Here is an 18,817-nt window from a genome sequence, read left to right as displayed (position 1 = left end):
AGCGCTGCTTTCTGCGCTATCAGTTCATGGATCAACACAGTGAGGAAAAAAAAAGTTTTAGATTATCAAAGTAATTTTGACCTTGCAGCCCTGGAAGGATCTTGCCTCCCTCAATACCAGGGAACTGCTGCTTTAACTGAACTTGCCGTAGTGCCCCTGGATGTCCAGACTCCTGGAACCTAGGCGGTTCATCTAGAGCCTCACTTTTTTGCTTGACCCTGAATGAATAGGCAAGCTAAATGGCTCATTTTGGGGCCTGCCCCATTTAAAAGTGATTGGGAAGGGCTAGAAGCATGGGGCCAACTTTACTCTCATGGCATTGGTACAATGCTGCTGTCATTTCTCACTCCCATCTTGTTTAGGCTGCTCTTATAAGTCCTGTTGCTGAGGTCAGAATGTATTTCTTTTCTCAGACCCATTTTTATAAGCCCAAAGAAAAAAATTTTCCCATACTTGGGGCTTTGTGATGTAGAGTATAGTATTAGATCTATCTCTAAAGTTGTTGGTGTAGAAAGAATCAAAAGTCAAGACATCTGACTTTAAGTTTGGGGCTACGCTTGTTAAATGATTAGCCCAGCATTTAATATTTGGGAGCTTATATTTTCTCACCTATGAAGTTGTGAGGCTAAGATGAGAAAATGTACACAGAAGTTCCCTCAGTAATATTTAAGCACTATACTGGAGTGATAAGCTTTCAAAACAGTAGTGGGATTCTTGGTAATACCAGGAAGTAAGTGCCTAAAAGTTGAACTGAGAGGCAGAGAAGGGGAGACCACCCCAAGGAGACAGTGGATCCAATATGGAGGAAGGACCTAGGGATGTAACAGGAGAACAAGCCCAAGAGAAAAACCTGTGAACAGGGATTGGAGATATACCAAACCTAGGCTTTATCTGTTGGTGCTATCTTTTGAGTCATTACTGAAAGCCAAGCACTTTCTCATATATTGCCTCATACCGGGACTTAATATTCAAAGATGCTGAGCATCCTAACCTACAGGGGCCCTGTTATAAAACAAAACTAGGGCTAAATAATTATACAGGGTCACCCAGCTAGCACATGGAAAGGCCAGGCTTCAAGCCCAGGTCTATCTTGCACTGATCACTCTTACACATTAATTTATTGACTTTGGAACTTTGGTGGGAGCTGGAATCAGAGCTTGTTCTCAAATATAAATTTTTACAGAAGATTCATATATAAAATAGAGCCACCTTGGCAGAAGCAAGAGTCCTGACCTTACCCACTCTACTCACCAACCACCCTTGCCCCATCCTACCTGCAGCACCACAGCTCCTGGTAACCTAAGCCTCACAGGAATGCAGTTCTGAAAACCCATAGCCTGCTTCTGATATAATTTGTGTTCTAGGAGTCCTATGTACATTACAATATTCTTTCTCTCTGTATGTTTTGGGAGGCAGGGGAAGGAAGACTATGTCCAAAGATTCTGGATCATCCTAACCTGTATTAACATTAGACACTGCAGATTGATGATTTATAATTAACATGGCCCTACACTTGTAAATTCTCTGGCAAATACGAAAACAGATGAGTGTTTTCTAAGCTTATTGATGGTATAACCTTCTAGTCAACTCTTCATGAGAGCTGGCAACTGATACATTACTTGTACCCAGTGCTGTCCTATCACAAGGAACCCGGCCAGCAGAACCCCCATGTATTCTGCAGTTGCGAAGGCATGGCTTGCCTTCCAAAGCACCGTAAGTGCTCCTGCTAGTATTTCTGGTTCCTGTGCCTGCCCTAGAGATTAATGATGTTTTCTCCCTTGAAAATTCCTGGCGGAGAACTACATAGTTTTTTTCTGTGAGTTACTCACTAATCCTTCCTTCATGGGAGCTCTTCAATCGCTCCCTCAATGCAATGGTCTCCCCATTCCTTAGAACATTCTTTCTGCCTTCCCCTATTCACATGGAATAAGTCCACTAAGGATATCAGCAAGCCTCTCTAGCTCCACCTGCATGCTTTATACCCAAACTCACACAGATGCATTGCCTAAAAGAGGATCCAGCTTGTTTCAGCAACCACAATGGTAACGACGTACTCCCACTACCAGCATCTCAGAAATTGGACAAGAGGCTCTCCAGGTTAAGAAGGACCTTAGTCTAAGAGTCATCAACCTTACCTTCTTGCCTCCTGGAGAAGAGGCATCAGGCGGAGGTGTACTTGTGATATTTAATGGGCTGGAGCCACAACTGGAAGGTGATGACCCTCTTATTCTGTCAGAGAAGAGAAGAATTAGTTATATTGTTTTTCCTTTTCTTCTGTGGGGTGTGAGGGGTAGGGGCTAAGAAGAAGAATGAGCAACTAGAATAGAGATTGGCAAACTTTTGCTGTAAAGAGCCAAATAGTAATGACAGGCTCTGTAGGCCACATGATCTTGATCCGAACTACTCAACTCTGCCACTGTAGCTTGAAAGCAGCCACAGACAATATGGAAATGAATGGGTGTAACTGTGTTCCAATAAAATCATGTTTACAATAACAGGCGAGACGCCCTATTTATCCCACAGGCACCTGATCTAGAATGCAATCCCTGGAGTCCAGCATCTCACTGACAAAGTCCTTGGTTTAGGCTTTGGATTTCAGGTTGCTGAGTTTCAACTAAGTGGTCAGTTTCATTTCTCATAGATTACAGATCTCACAGTCGGAGGGGACTTTAGAAGTTCAACCTCTATCTTTGATACCACGAACTAGAAACCACAGCAAGCGATTTATCCTCTTCCCTACAGACACTTTCTAGCTAGTGAATACTCTTAGGAAATGGAAGGTGCTAGGGTGGCTCAGCTACACCTAGAAAGTAGCCCTGCTTTCTAGTAGTAGTAGCAGGAGTAGTAATAAGGCAGCTTCAAAAGCACCTTCAAAAGCAACAGGTGATTAAAAAAAGATGGGTCCAGGCCCTCTCAGCTATAGGTTTCTCAGTATAGGAGATTAACAGAGACAAAGTCTTAGAACTGTACACCCACACACATGCTCATCAGGCTGAAGGAACTGAGGAAAGGAAGGCACGGCCTGGTGGTGAAGCTGGAGTATGGTGGCAGCTGTGTGACCACCAGGCCCTTAGCTTCTACAGGGATGAATGCCGCTTCCGGGTTACCCAGGCATCCTGCTCTCAACTGTTCAGCAGTCCTCTGGCTGTTGGCCTGTGCTGCCTGGTTCTGTAGACTGGGGAATGAATAAGCTTTCTCTCTCCTGGATCATAAGCTCCTCAAAGGCAGGATACAACTAGAAGCCATGCACACTCAGCACACACAAATGGGTACTAATCGCTTACTCAACAATTGTTGAATCTCTCCCATCTTCCTTAGGTCTTTGAAACCACTATTTTCCTGGGTTCCCCATCTTGGGATTGCCTTTTCATTGTTACTTCATCTTCTAGTCCTTAAATTATGGATTTTTCTTTGGGACAGTATCATCACTGAGGGATGGGCCCTCCTTCATGGGTTATTAAGCATGTTCCCCTTCATTTCCTATTCCAATCCAACTTCCATAATACTTATTAGCACATTTTGGACAGCTGCTCAGCATCCTGCAATGAATGGGGTCTTAAAATTTTTTTTCCTATCTAAACCTCTTATAATTTCTTTTCCCCTATCTAAACTCCACAGTATTATTTATGAGGATTCTTAGCAATCTCCCCTCCTTGCTTCAGCTCACGCACTCTCCCTTTTTTCTATTATCATAAAGAAAATAAACTTCTCAAAGACCTAAGACCCTTGAGATCAAGGACTGTTTTACACTGTTCTTGGATGATTTCAAGCAAGGCAGAGTATGTATATAGTGGCCAGTAAGAATCTGATTATCACTGCACAGTGCCCTGACATCTTCCTGAAGATGGGGTCACATCCACCATTCCCCCAGGGTTGGAACAGAACTGTCCGGCCCACTGGGATAAGAACACCTCTGGCCAACTAGAAAACAAGACCAGCTTTCAGTTCTCCTGGAGAATCAATCCAGTGGCGGCAGGGAATAATTTTTCCCTTTTCTTATTTTGTTCCATTAAGTGTGCATTCCTAAGGACCTGGTTACTACCCTCTCCATTCTCCAAATTCAGATGAATGTATAACCGCTTCCCTCTTAATCGCCACTCTTAAGGACTCCGATTTAATTAAAAATTTTTGAGCACTCACCATTTGTCAGTTTCTGTTCTAGCAATGTTCCTGAGACCTCTCACACTCCTAAAGCAATCCTTGGGAGACAGTTATTACCTGCCTTTTGTGGCTTGGCTTAACAGAGACCAGGAAGTTAAGTGAATCTCCAGCACAGCCAAGTAGAGGCCCAGAGCTCAAACCCAAGTAAACAACTTCCCCTCTTTTTCATATGGAAAAGCAGCCCTCCATCTCTACTGTTAAAGCTAGGCAGATTTTGACTAGTAGGAGCTAATGTTTTGTTAAGGCCCAGATCTCTGATCATCGCTACTCCGGTAGTCCTGTGTTGCTAGTGTCCAACCATCCTCGTTAATCCCTTGAGTCATAATACAAAGTCATTAGAAAACTGAGTCTCCCAAAGATTTTCCCTTTGACTCTGGCCTGTTTGGGTTTCATGCTTTCTTTAAGGCAAGATTTCTCAACCTCCACACGACTGACATTTTGGATTAGAAAGTTCTTTGTTGGGGGCCAGAGAGATGGGAAGGAGGCTGCCCTCTGTACTACATGATGTTTAGCAAGCGGCATCCCTGGTCTCTATCCAGTGGATGACCTAACAACCAAAAATGTCTCCAGATATTACAAAACATCCTTTGGGGGGGTAAAATGCCCTGGGTTGAGAACCATTGGTTTACGAGAGCAACCAGAAGGTGTTACTTGCCTGTGGATCTCCATGATTTCTTCAGCAATCATTCGACCTATTTTGCCCGCCCCAGCTCTGGTTCCCCCTGGAATCCCTGGAACAGTGGGGTGGGTCCTCTTTGGGCCACCTACAACAAAGGAATCTGAGAGTGGGAAAAGGGAACGGAGGAAGAAATACTAGTAGGAGTTAAAACCTGCTCATCTTGTGATCTACCTGAAGTTCAACCTCAGGCTTCTGCCCTAAGTGACAAGAGAGCCGCAGCTTGTCAGGAAAAGGCATTCCAGCAGAGGGCTCAAGTCTGTATCCAGGATCAGAGGCCAGAGCAAAGCATCTAATCCCCCCTCCCACACTCAACATCTGTGGACTGATCAGCACTGTATGCAAGCCAGGGTCACAGAGATAAGCCAGCAGCTCTGCCCTCAAGGACCTCACAGTCTAGCAGGAAGACAAAGAAGATGAACAATGGCCAGAACGAGCATGGTAAATTGGGACAGGTAAGCCCAAGGCACCCAGCTCCTCCAGGGCCAGGTGCTGCTTCCTGGGAAAGTTTAACTCTGAGCTGAGTCCTGAGAGGAGAAATTAGCTTGGCAGAGAGGTGAGGAGGGGAAGGTATTCCATCCACAGCCACCAATATATGCAAGAGCCCTGAGCGAGGACGAAACCTGGGACACTACTCCAAGAAATTCCTCATGAATGATGGTGGAGTGACAGATGAAGCAGGAGGAGCTACCAATCCATTCACGAAAGGTCTTGGATGCCACACTAATGGGTTTGGATGGGATCCCGAGCATAAGAGGTGCCAAAGCACTTCCCACAGAAAAGGCACTTAGACTGGCTTACTGGGAAGTCCACTGCATGGAGAATGAGCGATACTGGAGGAAGGGGATTCGGTGGGGGAGTGAGACTAGGATTAGAAAATTCTCTGCAATGATCTAGGCGACAAGTGGGAGGGAGACAAAGAAGTCTAAGAGGTAGAAAGGGTAGGATTTTGTGTTCAGATAGAAGGAGCGAGGAGGAGGAGTCAAAGTTTCTGGCTTAAGCAACCACAGGACGGAGTGCAGACAACTGGTTTGGAGATGCTGAATTTCAGGTGCTTTTGAGACTCCAGGAGCTCTGTCTAGGAGGCAGTTGGAGAAACAGACCTAGAACTCTGGAGACAGAGAGCCCAGATATAGGAGAGTCACTGGTGGAGACGTGGGGACTGAAGGAAGCCATGCGAGCAGAGGTGGTCCCATAGAAGGATGAGTCAAGTGCAGAGACCAGGGGCTAGGGCCAAGCCTGGGAGGGAGCCCCACTCAGAATGGCACAAACCCCGGTGCTGAGAGACCCCCTCCTCCCACCAAAGGAGCCAGTGACAGTCACCAAAAGGCACCACATTGCAGTCACTGGGCAATAGGGAGGAGGGCCCGAGGGGAGCAGGGAGTTTGCGGTTTCAAGGGCTTCCAGGGTCCAGGCAGCCTCGGAAAAGCAAAAATGAGCTCTCCGTATTCTAGGCCCAGTAAAGAATGTGAGAGAACAACGTCCTTAGTGCTCATCCCCTGAGGTCTCCTTTCTTGTATGGGGGCTGGGGACACCAACTACTTGGGGAGAGGGGACATTGGCCACAAGAAGCAGCTCACGGGTAAGCCCCGATGCTGCTGAGGTCCATAGTTACCTTCTCCAGAGGGCAGCATGCTGTCCATGCTGTGGGGGGACGCTGGGAGCTGCGGGAAGGTTGGGTCCCCGCCTTCCAGGACGTTGGCTCTGTGAACATCCCAGCAATAAGGAAACATGAGTCAGGCCTGCTCAGAACCATGCACCTTTCACCTTGGCCAAGGTGTCCGGTGTCCACTCTGGATGTGGACAGGCCGGAAAATGAAGTGTCTGTCTGAGTGGCTCAGCAGGTCTCCTCGCTGTTTGAGAACATGACGGACAGCATCCCGGCCTTTGGCCTCACTGCCTGCCTGGGCCTTCCTGGTCTCCATGGGGCACAGCCCAGCAGTGAAGGTGGCTGCGGCTGCCCATGGCCATTGCTACAAGGCCTCCTCTCCCTCCAGCCAGCAGGGGCACCTTGCCTGGGCCCCTCACACACTCAGCTCTAGCCCCAGGCAGGGGTCTGGCCACCGTGGGGGAGGAGACGTGATGCGGAATAGTTCTTTCCAAAGAGCAGGTCCTTCCTTTCTCACCTTGCAGGTAGTAGCCTCTGAGGCAGGCCTGGTGGGCACGGATACCCAGCCACCCTCAGCCAGGGCTAGTCTGAACGGGCACCTGTGTCAGCCTTCCATGACCGTCAACCCTTCCCTCCAAGGCAGTACCCAGGCGCCCAGGGTGCAGGGCCTCTGGGATTCAAAAGCTAGGTGCTGCACTGGGAAGGAGACAGTACGATCTCCTCGAGTAATTCCATAAGCCAGGGGCCTGCACCATATACGTATCGAAGCGTGTTCTTTGTTAACAACCCTGTTGGCCTCTACCAATCCTGAGGCTTCCCAGGATATCAGTGAGGTGGCATTCAAGGTATGATACTGGGGGCTGTCTCTACCCGCCTTCCCAGGTAAAGAGCCCAAGCATTTATCTTTAAAGCAAGGGAGCTTCTGATATGGGGGAAAACACTTACAAAACAACAGTGTTGGTTGAGACAATGTATTCTACTTCCTTGGTCCAAGGGTTCATGAAACTGAACCATCGACTCCGCAGTGTGATGAAAGAACCATCTTTGATTTTAAACTTATAGCAATTCGTCGTAATCTTTTCTCTCGTCTGTAAAACTGAAAATGCAAAGAAGCCATGAACATGGTTCTCTCAGGCCGACATATGAAGTTAACCAAACCCAGGTGTGCCCAGGCTTCAATGCCATGGCCAGAATAAGCCAGGGGAGCAGGCACTCGGACAATGGGCTGTTTCTGAGGGTTGGACTCAGAGCCTTTCGATTCATTTGTGAATCGCTTGCTATTGCTCAGTGTAGGAAGTGAAGGCTCTGGGGAGTCAAGGACTGCGTGATTGCCATCTGACTGGGACCAGCTCTGAAACACACAACAGATGTTCCAAGGGCCTGTGTTCCTTCCCCATTACAAAGCCTGACAGCGGAACAGCATTTTTAGGACATCTGAATCCAGGAAGGTCACTCACTTACTCAAATTTTATTCTTTTAGGTCACAGACATGTCACAAGGACCTTTCATGGGCCAGGCACTGGAGACAGAGGGGAGACAGCATGTGGGAGGGGAGACACCAGGCAGGAGGGAAGATCCCAGAATGGCCCAGCAAGTGGGAGAGGGTGGTGAAGGCAGGAAGTGAGGAGAGAGCTCTGATGCCTCTGCGGGCAGGGATGGGTCAGGGGTGAAGCTGGGAAGGTGGGTCTGTGTCAAGAGGTAGAAGGTCTTGAATGCTGGTCACAGATATTTGGCCTTGAGTCTCAAGGCAGGAGGTTTAAGCAAGGATGGGACATTATCAAGCTTTCTCTGTTGGGGCATAGACAGGACAGCTGTGGAATGTAGAAGGTGAGGCAGAAGGGAGCAGGGAAACGGTTGGGAGTCTTTCACAATTACTGGCTGGCCACTAGGGCCTGAACCAGGGTTGGGGAAGCGGATGTGCACAAAGGGGCCTCTCTGGAAACACACGTCTGAGGTGAATGAGCAGGACCGTGAGGGAAAGGGTCAGTACTGATTCCTCTCTTGGGAGGCCAGTATGTGCCAGGGCTGGAAGTCAAGAGGAAAATACAGGAAGCACGGCAGGATTTCGTGGAAAAGAGATCTGTTTGAGCCGTACTTAATCTTTACAAGGTCTGTAAAACAAGAATAAGAGAAGCTTTCCAGAAACTGCACTGTCCTATGTACAGGAAACTGCTAGGCAGTCCGAGGTGGGTTCACTGAAGGGGATAAACAGGGCCCGGAACATCAGTCTCTTCTCCATAGACATGTTTTGACCTGAGGACTCCTGGGCTGGCTAACTCCCACATTAGTGGGGGCTGATTTCTCTGGAAGTTTATGTGGCCTAGTTTCAAAGCATGGGGACTCCTTAAATTAAGACCTTTTGTACAGCCCGGCTTACCTTGCCTATGACATTCTGCGAGGTGTCCTATGTCATCTTGGTGGAAATATTCGTAACATGATGTGCCTAGAAGTTCTTGTGGTAAATATGCCAAAATAGCTGTTGCCCTAGAATTTTTTTTTAAAAAAGAAACAGTAATTCAGACAATTAACAGCATCTCTGCAGTGGATGAACCCCACTGTACTGAGGAGAATGAGGTCCGAGCTGAATGAATGTAACTGAGCTTAACCAACACTATAAAAACAGGGAAGAGAAAGAAAAGAAGCCTTTCAAAGGGGCCGTTGTCCCAAGAAAGGAGACTTAAAAATGGTAACCATGTTAGTCAGATAAAAATGTGACAGAAACCCAACCCCAGGGCAAACCTTCTCCATTTTACTACCTGCCCCCCCCCCAGTTTTTTTCTTTTAATCAGATGACCAAGCATTAAAAGCTCCAGCAGCGGGGGTCATAAGGGCCTTGCAAAGTGGGGGCATCCTTTCCCTGAACGTAGTGACTGTTTCTAATAGCCAGAAAACTTATCAGTCTGTGAATATTCTCCAGGGGGCCGCAGAGAGCCATGGAAAACTGGGCACATCTGTGACCTCAGCTCAGGTCCACCACCCCTCCGCTGTGAATGGGAGGTGGCCAGTCCTCAGGTGGGCCCCAGGTCCCCACCCAGAAAAATGAGACTGGACTAGGTCAGTGGAGGCGATGTTCTCGATCTGGGCCATTGGCCTCAAAGAGCTACGGAGTACCTGCAACACGGCTTAGCGAGCCTGAGAACTGTGAACTTCGTTTTAATTAAAACCTGAGAAGCCGTTTGAGATCATCGTGGCCAACGGCCACCGCATCAGACAGCTGAGGGCTAGATCCTCTTTTCCAAGTCCTACATTCCGGAATTCCAATCACAGCCATGGTTGTTCAGGTAGCATCCAATGCCCACCACTTCCCTCCTGGCCATGGATATCGAACCACAATGTTGTCTACTTAATGGTCACTATGTGCCAAAGAGCGTTACAGAGAAAACTCTCTGTGTTTATGATATTCCAAAGGGTCTCATTTTTTTTTAGCAGAGATCCCCATTGTGTCCCTCTTTTTACCCTGATGGCCCAGCCCTCTCTGCTCTACCCAGAGATGAAAATCCTGTACCATTAATGCTCATGGGGGCCACACAGACGCTTACCTCTGGTCTACAAAAACAAACTTCCCGTCTATGGCGTGCCGGGACACGTACTCCATGGACTTCACTCTGATCTCCCCGTTCGCTGGCTGCGGGACCACGTGCGAATGCAGGCGTCCGATGGCGACCAGGCAGCTGAGGTTACAGCCCTCGTTGTCGGGTTCGCCGTCCTCGTCCAGCCCCATCTTTGTGGGCGGCCAGCTCTTCAGGTACCCTGTGCTGTGGATGGTGCAGAAGCTCTTTCGATCTGCTAGAAAGCAAAGTCCATGGTCAAAGTCAGGACAACTGTGGACGAGCACGCGCGGCAGCCTGCGGCAGGCTGGGGTCTGGGAGAGGGAACAACACACAGAGCTTTGCCCTCCAGAAGGGAGAATCCGAGGACGGAGGAAGACACAGCCGTCCTCCAGCGTCCTCCATGCAGAGCAGGGCTGCTGATGCCGAGGAAGGAGTATCTGTATCTACCGGGGGGAAGGATGGCTTCCCGGGAAAACCAGGGAGGAGGTGGATCAAGAAGGATGAGCACTGACTAAGAGACCCAGAGGCATGGAGGTCGAGAAGGTCCAAAGTGTCGAGGCGCATCCTGTACGAGCAACAACAGAGGGCTCCGGCGGGGCTGGGAAGGCAGGATGGGGCAGATGACTAGGGTCTTAGACTATTTGCTAACAAATGTGTGTGTGTCAGGGAATGGAGAGCTTCTAAAGGTATTTAAGTGGGGACAAAAGGACTGGCTTCTCCAGGAGGACAGCAGTAGGGAAACTGGAAGAGTAAGCCATCAGGTGAAGACGGACATACAGCAGGAGACGAGGGCTGTGCTCCGGGACCACAGGGAGGACAAGGAGGCGGGGAAGCACACGGGAGACATTTCTGAGAACTCTTGAGATGTGGTATGAGTATCAGAACATTTGGTACAAAGGAGAAAGTGGAGGGGACTCCAACATTTCTGGATTGAATGTTTGCTGCTGCTCACAGACTCCAGGAAGAGAGAACAGAATACACTGTAGAGATGAGGGAGAAGGACTGCACTTTGGGACACACTCAGTCTAGAATGCCTGGGAATTTCAACAATAAACAGATCCTCACAGAGGTCTATGCCGGTCCATGCCGCTTACTGGGAGCAGGTCTATGCCGCTTACTGGGAGACGGGGAAACCCCTCGGATGCGCCAGCATGGAGTTTCCAGTCCGCGGGGGAGACAGATGTCAAACAACCCGGGGAGAGCACGGGGCAGTTCCAGGAAGGTGCCAGCAAGAGAACCTGGGGTGCTGCCAGCGGGCCTGAGGGAGCAAGCGGCAGCCACAGACGCCCAGTTCTAAAGGACCAGTGCTGCGAGCCGGCTGAAGGGAGTCGGGGTTAGGGAGCCAGGGGCCAGCACCCATGGAGATCTGGGGCGGAAAGGCGGGGAGAGGCATCGACAGGAAGTCGGTACAGCTGAGCATGCGGAGTGGCGGGTGGGGGTGGACGGTGTGAGGTCGTGGACTCTCCACTTCTCCCCAGCAGCAGTGGGGATGCTGCAGGCTTTTAAATAGGGAGCCGGGAGAAAGCTGTGCCAGTGAGGGGACTTCTGCAGGAGGTCGTCGCGGGGGCAGCACTTGGTCACGGACCGCATTGGGAGAGCGAGGGCATGGGGCTGGGGTGCTTCCCCGGCTTCCAGCACATGCAGAGGACAGAGGTGCCGTTCACAGCAGGGAGAAGCTCGGGGCAGGGGCGGGTCACTCTTGCAGATCATGTGTGAGATGCCCTCGAGAAGATTTCAGAGGGAAGTAGATTTCAGAGGACGTGGATTTATGGATCCAGAGCTCAAAAGAAAAGTCCAAACTTGGACGTTATTGGCGCCTACGTGGCACAGCAAGCTAAGGGAGAAGAGGACATGACCTATGGTTCAAGTGCAGACAGAAAGGTGGCTCAGGACAGATGAGGAGAGAGCCAGAGGAAGTCAGAAGAGGGCCCTAGTGTGGCAGAAGATGGGGGGGGATGAGAAGAATGAGGTTCAGTGGAATCTTAGGAAAAGAAAACTTTCAGATGGAAGAAAAATGAAGTGTTCCTTGTGTCTAGCAATGTGAGTGTCCTTGATGACTGGAGCAAGAGTCATTCGGTGGACTAGCGGGAGGCTCGGGGAGCGGCTGGCATTGTGGCTGAGAGCAGTCTTTCTTCGCCACATTACGACAGACGGAATTTGCACGAAGGAAGCCTTCCCAGGAGTCACTGTTACTGTGACGACCATCAGGGCTTTGTCATCTCTCCTGCTCCCCAAAGGCCCTACCCATAGGGGGAGAAGGGCCCTGACTGCAGTCTCCCCTGTATTTGGATTTTATTATTACTATTTTTAGAGATTTTACTTATTTGAGAGAGAGCACAGAAGCGGGAGAGGGACGGAGATTCTTGGCAGACTCCACACTGAGCGCAGAGCCCGACGCAGGGCTCGATCCCAGGACCGTGAGACCATGAGCTGAGCCGAAACCAACAGACACCTTGCCGACGGAGCCACCCAGGCACCCCTGTATTAAGATTTTCAAGAAGTGAAATGGTTACCTTTTTTCTTGGAGCAGGTTGAGGGGAAATCCTTGTCTTCCACCTTTACTGAAGGCTTGTTACACTTCATCCTACAGAAGAAAGAACGTCGTGCTCCAGAACATAATCGAGATGGCCCAGGGGTTATATCTGTTTTAACTGGAAGTCCAGCTGCAAATCAACACACAAAATGTGATAAACTGAGAGTGTATTGTCTGTCAGGAGGGGGAGTGTGACCTTGAAGAAAGCCTCTTCTTTCCTGCCTCACTGTTTCATAATGACCACACCACTCTTCCTCAGTTCAGGCCATAAAAGATGCAACGTGGGGAAGTGGGTTGTCCATCTGGAGATGTTTCCAGACCACCTAGAATGCAGCTACTGGTGGGAGAGGCAGGACCAGGATCCTGCTGTGAACACTGGCTATGGGTCTACAGCCTGTGTCTGGGAATAATGCGTGCCCACCACAGGAGTGACTATCAGAGGAGGGGCCGCTGCCCGGGGCTCCTGCTGGCTGTCACCCCTCCAGCCTACCTGCCCTACAGCCCCCCCCGGTTGATCTTCTCTGGAACGCACACGGGCCTGCCCTCCCTGCCCTGCTTGGTTTGCTCCAGCCACACAGCGGGCACTACACCTGTGTATCCTTTCAGAAATCATTTTCCCAGCTCTGCTCATCTCTTCATCAACTGGCACACAGTAATCCATCCTTTCAAACCCACTTCAGCTGTCACCGACTCAGTGATGCCTGTCCTCACGCCCACATGAGGATGAATCCTCTGTTCTTTACGCCTGGTACTATTTCTGTGGCGGTACCCAGTACGCAGGGTGTTGTCTGTCTCCTGGTCTCCCTGTGACGTGAGAGCCTTAAAGGCAAGGACCAAACATCACCTAATTTCTCCTCACGTCACTACCAAAAATGCCAGGGCCAGACTATAAAAGGCAACAGGTTCCAGGGACTGCGCTGAACTTTTAGGAAGAGGATATTTAATGAAAAGATCATGACACTGACATTGTGCCTACTGTGTACCAGGGACTGCCCCACAGGCTTCATGTGTGTTACTATATTTAATCCCCACAACAACCCAATGAAACAGGCACTGTTTTGCAGATAAGGAAACGGAGGCACAGAGAGGTTAAGTAACTTGTTCAAGGTCACACAGCTGGAAAATGGTGGAACTGGGAAGTGTGCCTAGCAATCTGACTCCAGAATCCACATTAACTGCTGGAGTCCACAGGCTCCCATGGGACTGATGGGAGGAAAGCTACAGGGCCTCATGCAGGAGGCACAGGAGGGGACACAGGAGGAGGAAGCAGGGGAAGAATGTGAAAGGTGGTTTCCACTGCTAAAGAAGGAAGCCAGGAGATGGATCTGACCAACGAGCAACCACTTTTATATTCCATGTTTTCTTACTCTTATCTTGTGTGGCTGCATATGTGTAACACAGGTAAATCAAGGGGATATTTTGGGAGGGAACAAATCAAACTGGTGTGAGCCCTTGAAACTCAGAAGCATAGAATTGGGAATTTCTAGATTCTGGGGGCAGGGGGGCGGAGACTAAAAACCAGAAAGAATCAAGGTAGCTGTTTTTCCTCTGTGGATTTGGACACTGAGTTGTTGCTTCTTTATGGGAAACAAAACAAATACAAAGAAAGGCAGATGATCGCCTTGAGCCAAAGAGAGCACCTGTGACCCAGATAAAGGGCAGAGAGGAGGGAGGCCTGAGGCCGAGTGTGGGGCCACAGGCAGCTGTCTTCACTCAGCGGTCTGGGTGGGCCCCGAGGAAGCAGCCGCAGCCTTCTTCTGGACTCACTTTTTGCATCTATGAGCCGCTCCCGGGGCGCCGTGTCTGAGGACGAGAGCTGCTCCTTCACTTTGGCGATATCTTTAGGGTGCAGGTAGTCAAACAAACTCTGACCGATAAGATCATTCTGCAGGGACGGAGCACGGAGACAAGGAGTCAACGGTGCGTGGAACAGAATGTACCCAATGGGTGCTTTGCCTCTGTCTTTCTAAGCATGAGAATGTCAAGGTGTCCAACGTGAACACGTATACCTGTTCAGTCACTCTGGCTAGATACACAGGGAACGAGGCATCACGAGTTTGGTTTGGGAACACAGGAGAAAGGGCTCAATTATACGGATACTTCTATAAATAGTTCGTGTCCTGGAAGCAGGAATCTTTTAGCTGTACACATTCCCTTTGATTGATTTCTGATGCCCACGAATGCGCTTCTGGGGACACGGGGTGTGGGCATGGACTCTAACCCAAGTTTCTGTGCTCTTCAGCCACAATGGCCTTCATAACTTTGCTCAAAGACCAAGAAAAGCAAGACACTCTGGATACATTCAAGCTACATTCCTTCGAATGTATACACACGCCACCCCCATTCCTGCCACTCTCTCTAAAAAATAAATACTCAAAAAAAGAAAAGATTTTTTTTTCTAGGTTTAAATTCATTTTTCTGTTAAGAAATGACGAATTTTCTGGAAGAAGCACTGGGTGTGTGTGTGGGGGAGGATGATAGAAGCATTTCACAGGGGACGTGTAGATTAGAATTATTCTAACATGTGGGGTGACCTTTCTGGCTGCTGGAGGGCTGCCCGCCAGAGACAGAAACAGGAGCCATACCTGGCTGTAGTTGAGGATCTTGAAGACAGACTCGGAGACGAAGAGGATCTTCCCTCGGTCACATCCTACGACAAACAAAAATCCATCTGCTGCCTAATCAGGAGAAATGGATAGTCAATTTATCACACTTCCGGAAACACGATTTGTACTCACTCTGACAGCAAATAAGGACTTGTTTGCTAAGTATCCAAAGCACAGAAATGTCCTCATTGACAGCCACATGACTCTCTCAACTAATGCCTCAGGAGAGGGGGAGATGCTCTCCAAGGTAGGTCCTGACACACGGATCATCGGCAGGACTACAGGGGACAGTCCGATTGAAGGAATTTCTGTTACAACACTCAAGTCACTCTAAGACGTTTCCATTGAGTGTACCGAGGTCTGGGGAAGCCCTATTTTTTCATTATAACTATGTTTGAATCCCAGAATCTAAGATTGAAGGAACCTTCAAGATCAAAACCCCCTTTCCTGGATCCTGACCACCACCTGTCCTCACCCTGAACACTTCCATTTACAGAGCCCACTCGCTTTCCAACGGTGCTTCTCCACATGGGGAGTGGGGTGTTGTTTGTTTTTGTTTTTATGCTGATGGTCTGGGGCAGGGCCAGATCACGAGTCTTTTCTCACCCCTACCCCAAATGATTCTCAGGCACGAGGACTGAGAACTACTGTTGCTGCGTATCATTTCTTGATCCAGGGCTGGGCTGCTTATATCCCAAGTGAGACAAGAAAAGCAAAGCAAAAATCTCCCCTACACACTTCCTCCTTCTTCGCCTTAGGTGCAGGTAAAAACCTAATCTATGTGCTTGTCGTGGGACTTATATCCCAAGATCCCAAGACAGGACGCTCTTTGGTACAGGACGCTCTTTGGTAGGCTGAAGCAGATAAAATACCAAGGCGTCCAGGAGCTCAGGCTGTGCGTGACTCCTCCGCACCGCTCTGTACACGGACAGCCACTCGGCTGCTGCTGGGGCCTCCCAGGGACCGAGTGGGGACTGAGAGCAACTATGCTCCGCTCCCACCATTCTAATTCAGCACCCTGTCTTACTCACAAGTCCTTGGTCTGTTCTTGGGAAAAAAATCTAGAAAAACTCTATTCCCCTTCCCACAAAAGGGCCTTGGGGGATGTAATTTAATTCAAGGAACTAGGAAATGAATTCACATGCCTGAGGAAAAGGATGGCGCGCGCACCGGTGCGGCCATGAAGGCAGCTGGAGGGACCGAACCAGCGCTGCGGAGACAGCGCCAGGCCTCTCAGCCGGAAGGGAGCGGGGCCTGAGCTCTTCCTAAGCCGGCACAGGGGCAGGGGAGGACAGTGGAGAGGAAGAGACTTCCCAAGCACCATCTGCTGGAAGCCTCGTTCAGTCAAAAACTAGGGTATTAATAACTTGCGCGCTGCCTCGCAGACAATCTCACATCTCACAGAAGTGTTTCGAGGCTTCTCACGGATGAAGTGAAGTGGCACAGAAGATGCCTCGTAAGACGGTGCCCGCGACTTCCGGGCGGGAATGCGGGCAGAGTCAGGCCTGAACCCGGGACGTCATGAACAAAGGTGGTCTCAACACGTCTGGGGACGGCAAGAGGGCTCCAAAGGCCAGTGAGCTGTCAGTGAGGAGAGGCTCAACACTTCTGGCTCTGCTTCCCTCAGGCAGATAAATGCCACCAAGTGAAGGAGCTGGGGCCCAGGGGGGCAGTGGAGGAGCTAAGACTAGGAGAATGCCACTAGCAGCAGGTGGCCACAGGGAGGGCTCCCCCTCGGCGGGGCCACAGGGATGAGGTTAGACTTAGTAAGGGACACAGAAGCCCTGGTGGGGTCTGCCTAGTTTTCAGAAGATGGGGAGGTGGAGTATCTAGACATCACGCACTGGTCAGGTTGATGGCTCCCTGACACACCATTCATGGAAGCCATTTTGAAAGCTCTCAGTAGAGAGAGCAGTCAGTCAGATGTGCACTGGGAAGGAAAAGCAGAAGTCCAGTTCCCACGGCCAAACCATTCAAACACCATCTTAGTGGACCCTGCCTTCTGTTGAAGCAAATTCCTGAGAATTGGGAACCTGGAAGTGGCGAAGGATTGGACCGTGCTTTGTCGCCACAGGCACGCCCCAGGGAGGGCAGAAGAGCTTCCTCAGGGGAGACACATCACCGCTGTGTGCTACAGATGCTGGGGGACACGGAAACGCAGGAAAGGCAAGCCCAAGATGAAGTATTTAGCTTAAATGGCATGAAAATCCTTGTTCCACACCCTGACAAGTGTGGGGGATTGGACAGGAAATTTACAAGAGGAGAAAGTTATTAAGCATTTGCCATTACAAAAGAAGTTTATATACATGTAAATACCTATAAACCTATGTTATATATAATGGGAACTTCATATGCCTTCTGTGTTAAAAATAAAACACATTTGTAATCACATACATAAATATTTTTTCCTTAAAAACATCCAATTAGCCATATGGCAATCAAGGCCAGCCCTACGATGTATGTGTGAGTAGAAACACAGACCCTGTTCCAAACTTTATGCCCTTCCAGGTGGCAAGAGCAGAGCATTAAACCAAGCTCTGGGCCCTGTGGGGCTGCAGAGGCTGCTGCCCATGAAGCCAGCTCTGGTGGTTCCTCCAGAGACCAGCAGACCCAGTTTGCATCCTACCTTCAGCAAGGCCTCCCTCGGAGCAGGGACAGCTTTAGGAAGAAGGATGGAGAGAGGAGTGCAGAGCTGTGCCCTGAGGGAGGTAGCCCAAGGACCACCACAAACTTGCTGAGATGCCTGGGACCCCCACAACGTGTTTACTGTTGACCTGGATGTACCTAGAACAGTGCCATGCACACAGAACTACGTCTCAGATTGCCTGTGGTATTAGTGAGTGAAAGACACAAAAGGCAGGCCCACCAGATCTACCTGTCACAAGAAGCTTCAGAGGAGCCACTGATGACCAACTGGAAAAAGGATCATCCAATAAATAGATTTTGACAAAAACAGAAGCTCAACGAAATGAATACCTATACAGGATGGAAAAAACTTCACCTCACAATATCCCCTGTCCAAGAGAGTGAGAGGGACGGGATTACAGAGTGCCAACACATGGCACAAATGTGATGGCTTCTTTGGCAAGGAGAGCACCAGGCCCTTCCAACCCCAGGCCAACCAGACCACAGCTGAAGTTTCCACAGTGGGTCGTGAGAACCACTCCCGGAGGAAAATCTAGCAAATGGACGTGGCTTTGGAAAGTGTGTGTGGCCAGTGCTGATGTGGGACTCTTGCCTGTCTCCTCTGTGGAGGCTGGAAAAACCTAAATCCTTGCTGCAAAGCTGGAGTCATCAAGTCACACCTTCTGGAGAAGCGGATGTCTACTACCGGGCTTTCAGGAAGGCCTTTCTTGAGAAAAGGGACACCTGGCCTGGACACTCCCCTGCCCCTTGTGTCTGGCTGGTGTGGTTACACTGAGGAAGCAGACTGCAGACAAGCCTGATGTGACTGCTGGCGAAGGCAGACAGAGCCTGGTTCTGGCCGCCCTCACTGAGCCACAGCACCAGCCCCTCCTGGTCTACCGCAGGACCAGCTGTATTTGGGACACAAAACCCTCTCTGTTCACCAGGTCATCTGTTCCTTGCAGCTGAAAGCTTTCTAATTAGAGAACACATGAAGAGGGAATGAATTTCAGAGGCCAGACTTACAAAGGACCAGAAGCCAGGCAGAGCGGAAAG

General features: G+C 49.7%; 1 protein-coding gene across 6 annotated transcripts in view; it reads right to left on the bottom strand.

The window, feature by feature from the left end:
* The window catches only part of ARNTL (aryl hydrocarbon receptor nuclear translocator like), a 66,514-nt gene that overhangs the window by 3,087 nt on the left and 44,610 nt on the right, over positions 1-18,817 (bottom strand). For 4 of the 6 annotated variants that reach the window (XM_044258864.1, XM_044258867.1, XM_044258868.1 and 1 more), the window contains 9 exons: positions 15,116-15,208; positions 14,298-14,415; positions 12,511-12,660; positions 9,986-10,232; positions 8,824-8,930; positions 7,392-7,542; positions 6,453-6,541; positions 4,817-4,925; positions 2,136-2,229 (listed from right to left, as the gene is read on the bottom strand). In XM_044258864.1, coding sequence (XP_044114799.1) covers positions 2,136-2,229; positions 4,817-4,925; positions 6,453-6,541; positions 7,392-7,542; positions 8,824-8,930; positions 9,986-10,232; positions 12,511-12,660; positions 14,298-14,415; positions 15,116-15,208 — 1,158 coding nt within the window. The remainder of the gene's footprint in view (positions 1-2,135; positions 2,230-4,816; positions 4,926-6,452; positions 6,542-7,391; positions 7,543-8,823; positions 8,931-9,985; positions 10,233-12,510; positions 12,661-14,297; positions 14,416-15,115; positions 15,209-18,817) is intronic. The other 2 variants (XM_044258865.1, XM_044258869.1) reach the window with 1 other exon arrangement.

Source organism: Neovison vison, chromosome 7, assembly GCF_020171115.1.
Source record: "Neovison vison isolate M4711 chromosome 7, ASM_NN_V1, whole genome shotgun sequence".
Taxonomy (NCBI): domain Eukaryota; kingdom Metazoa; phylum Chordata; class Mammalia; order Carnivora; family Mustelidae; genus Neogale; species Neogale vison.
This window is presented reverse-complemented; position numbering and strand designations above follow the sequence as displayed.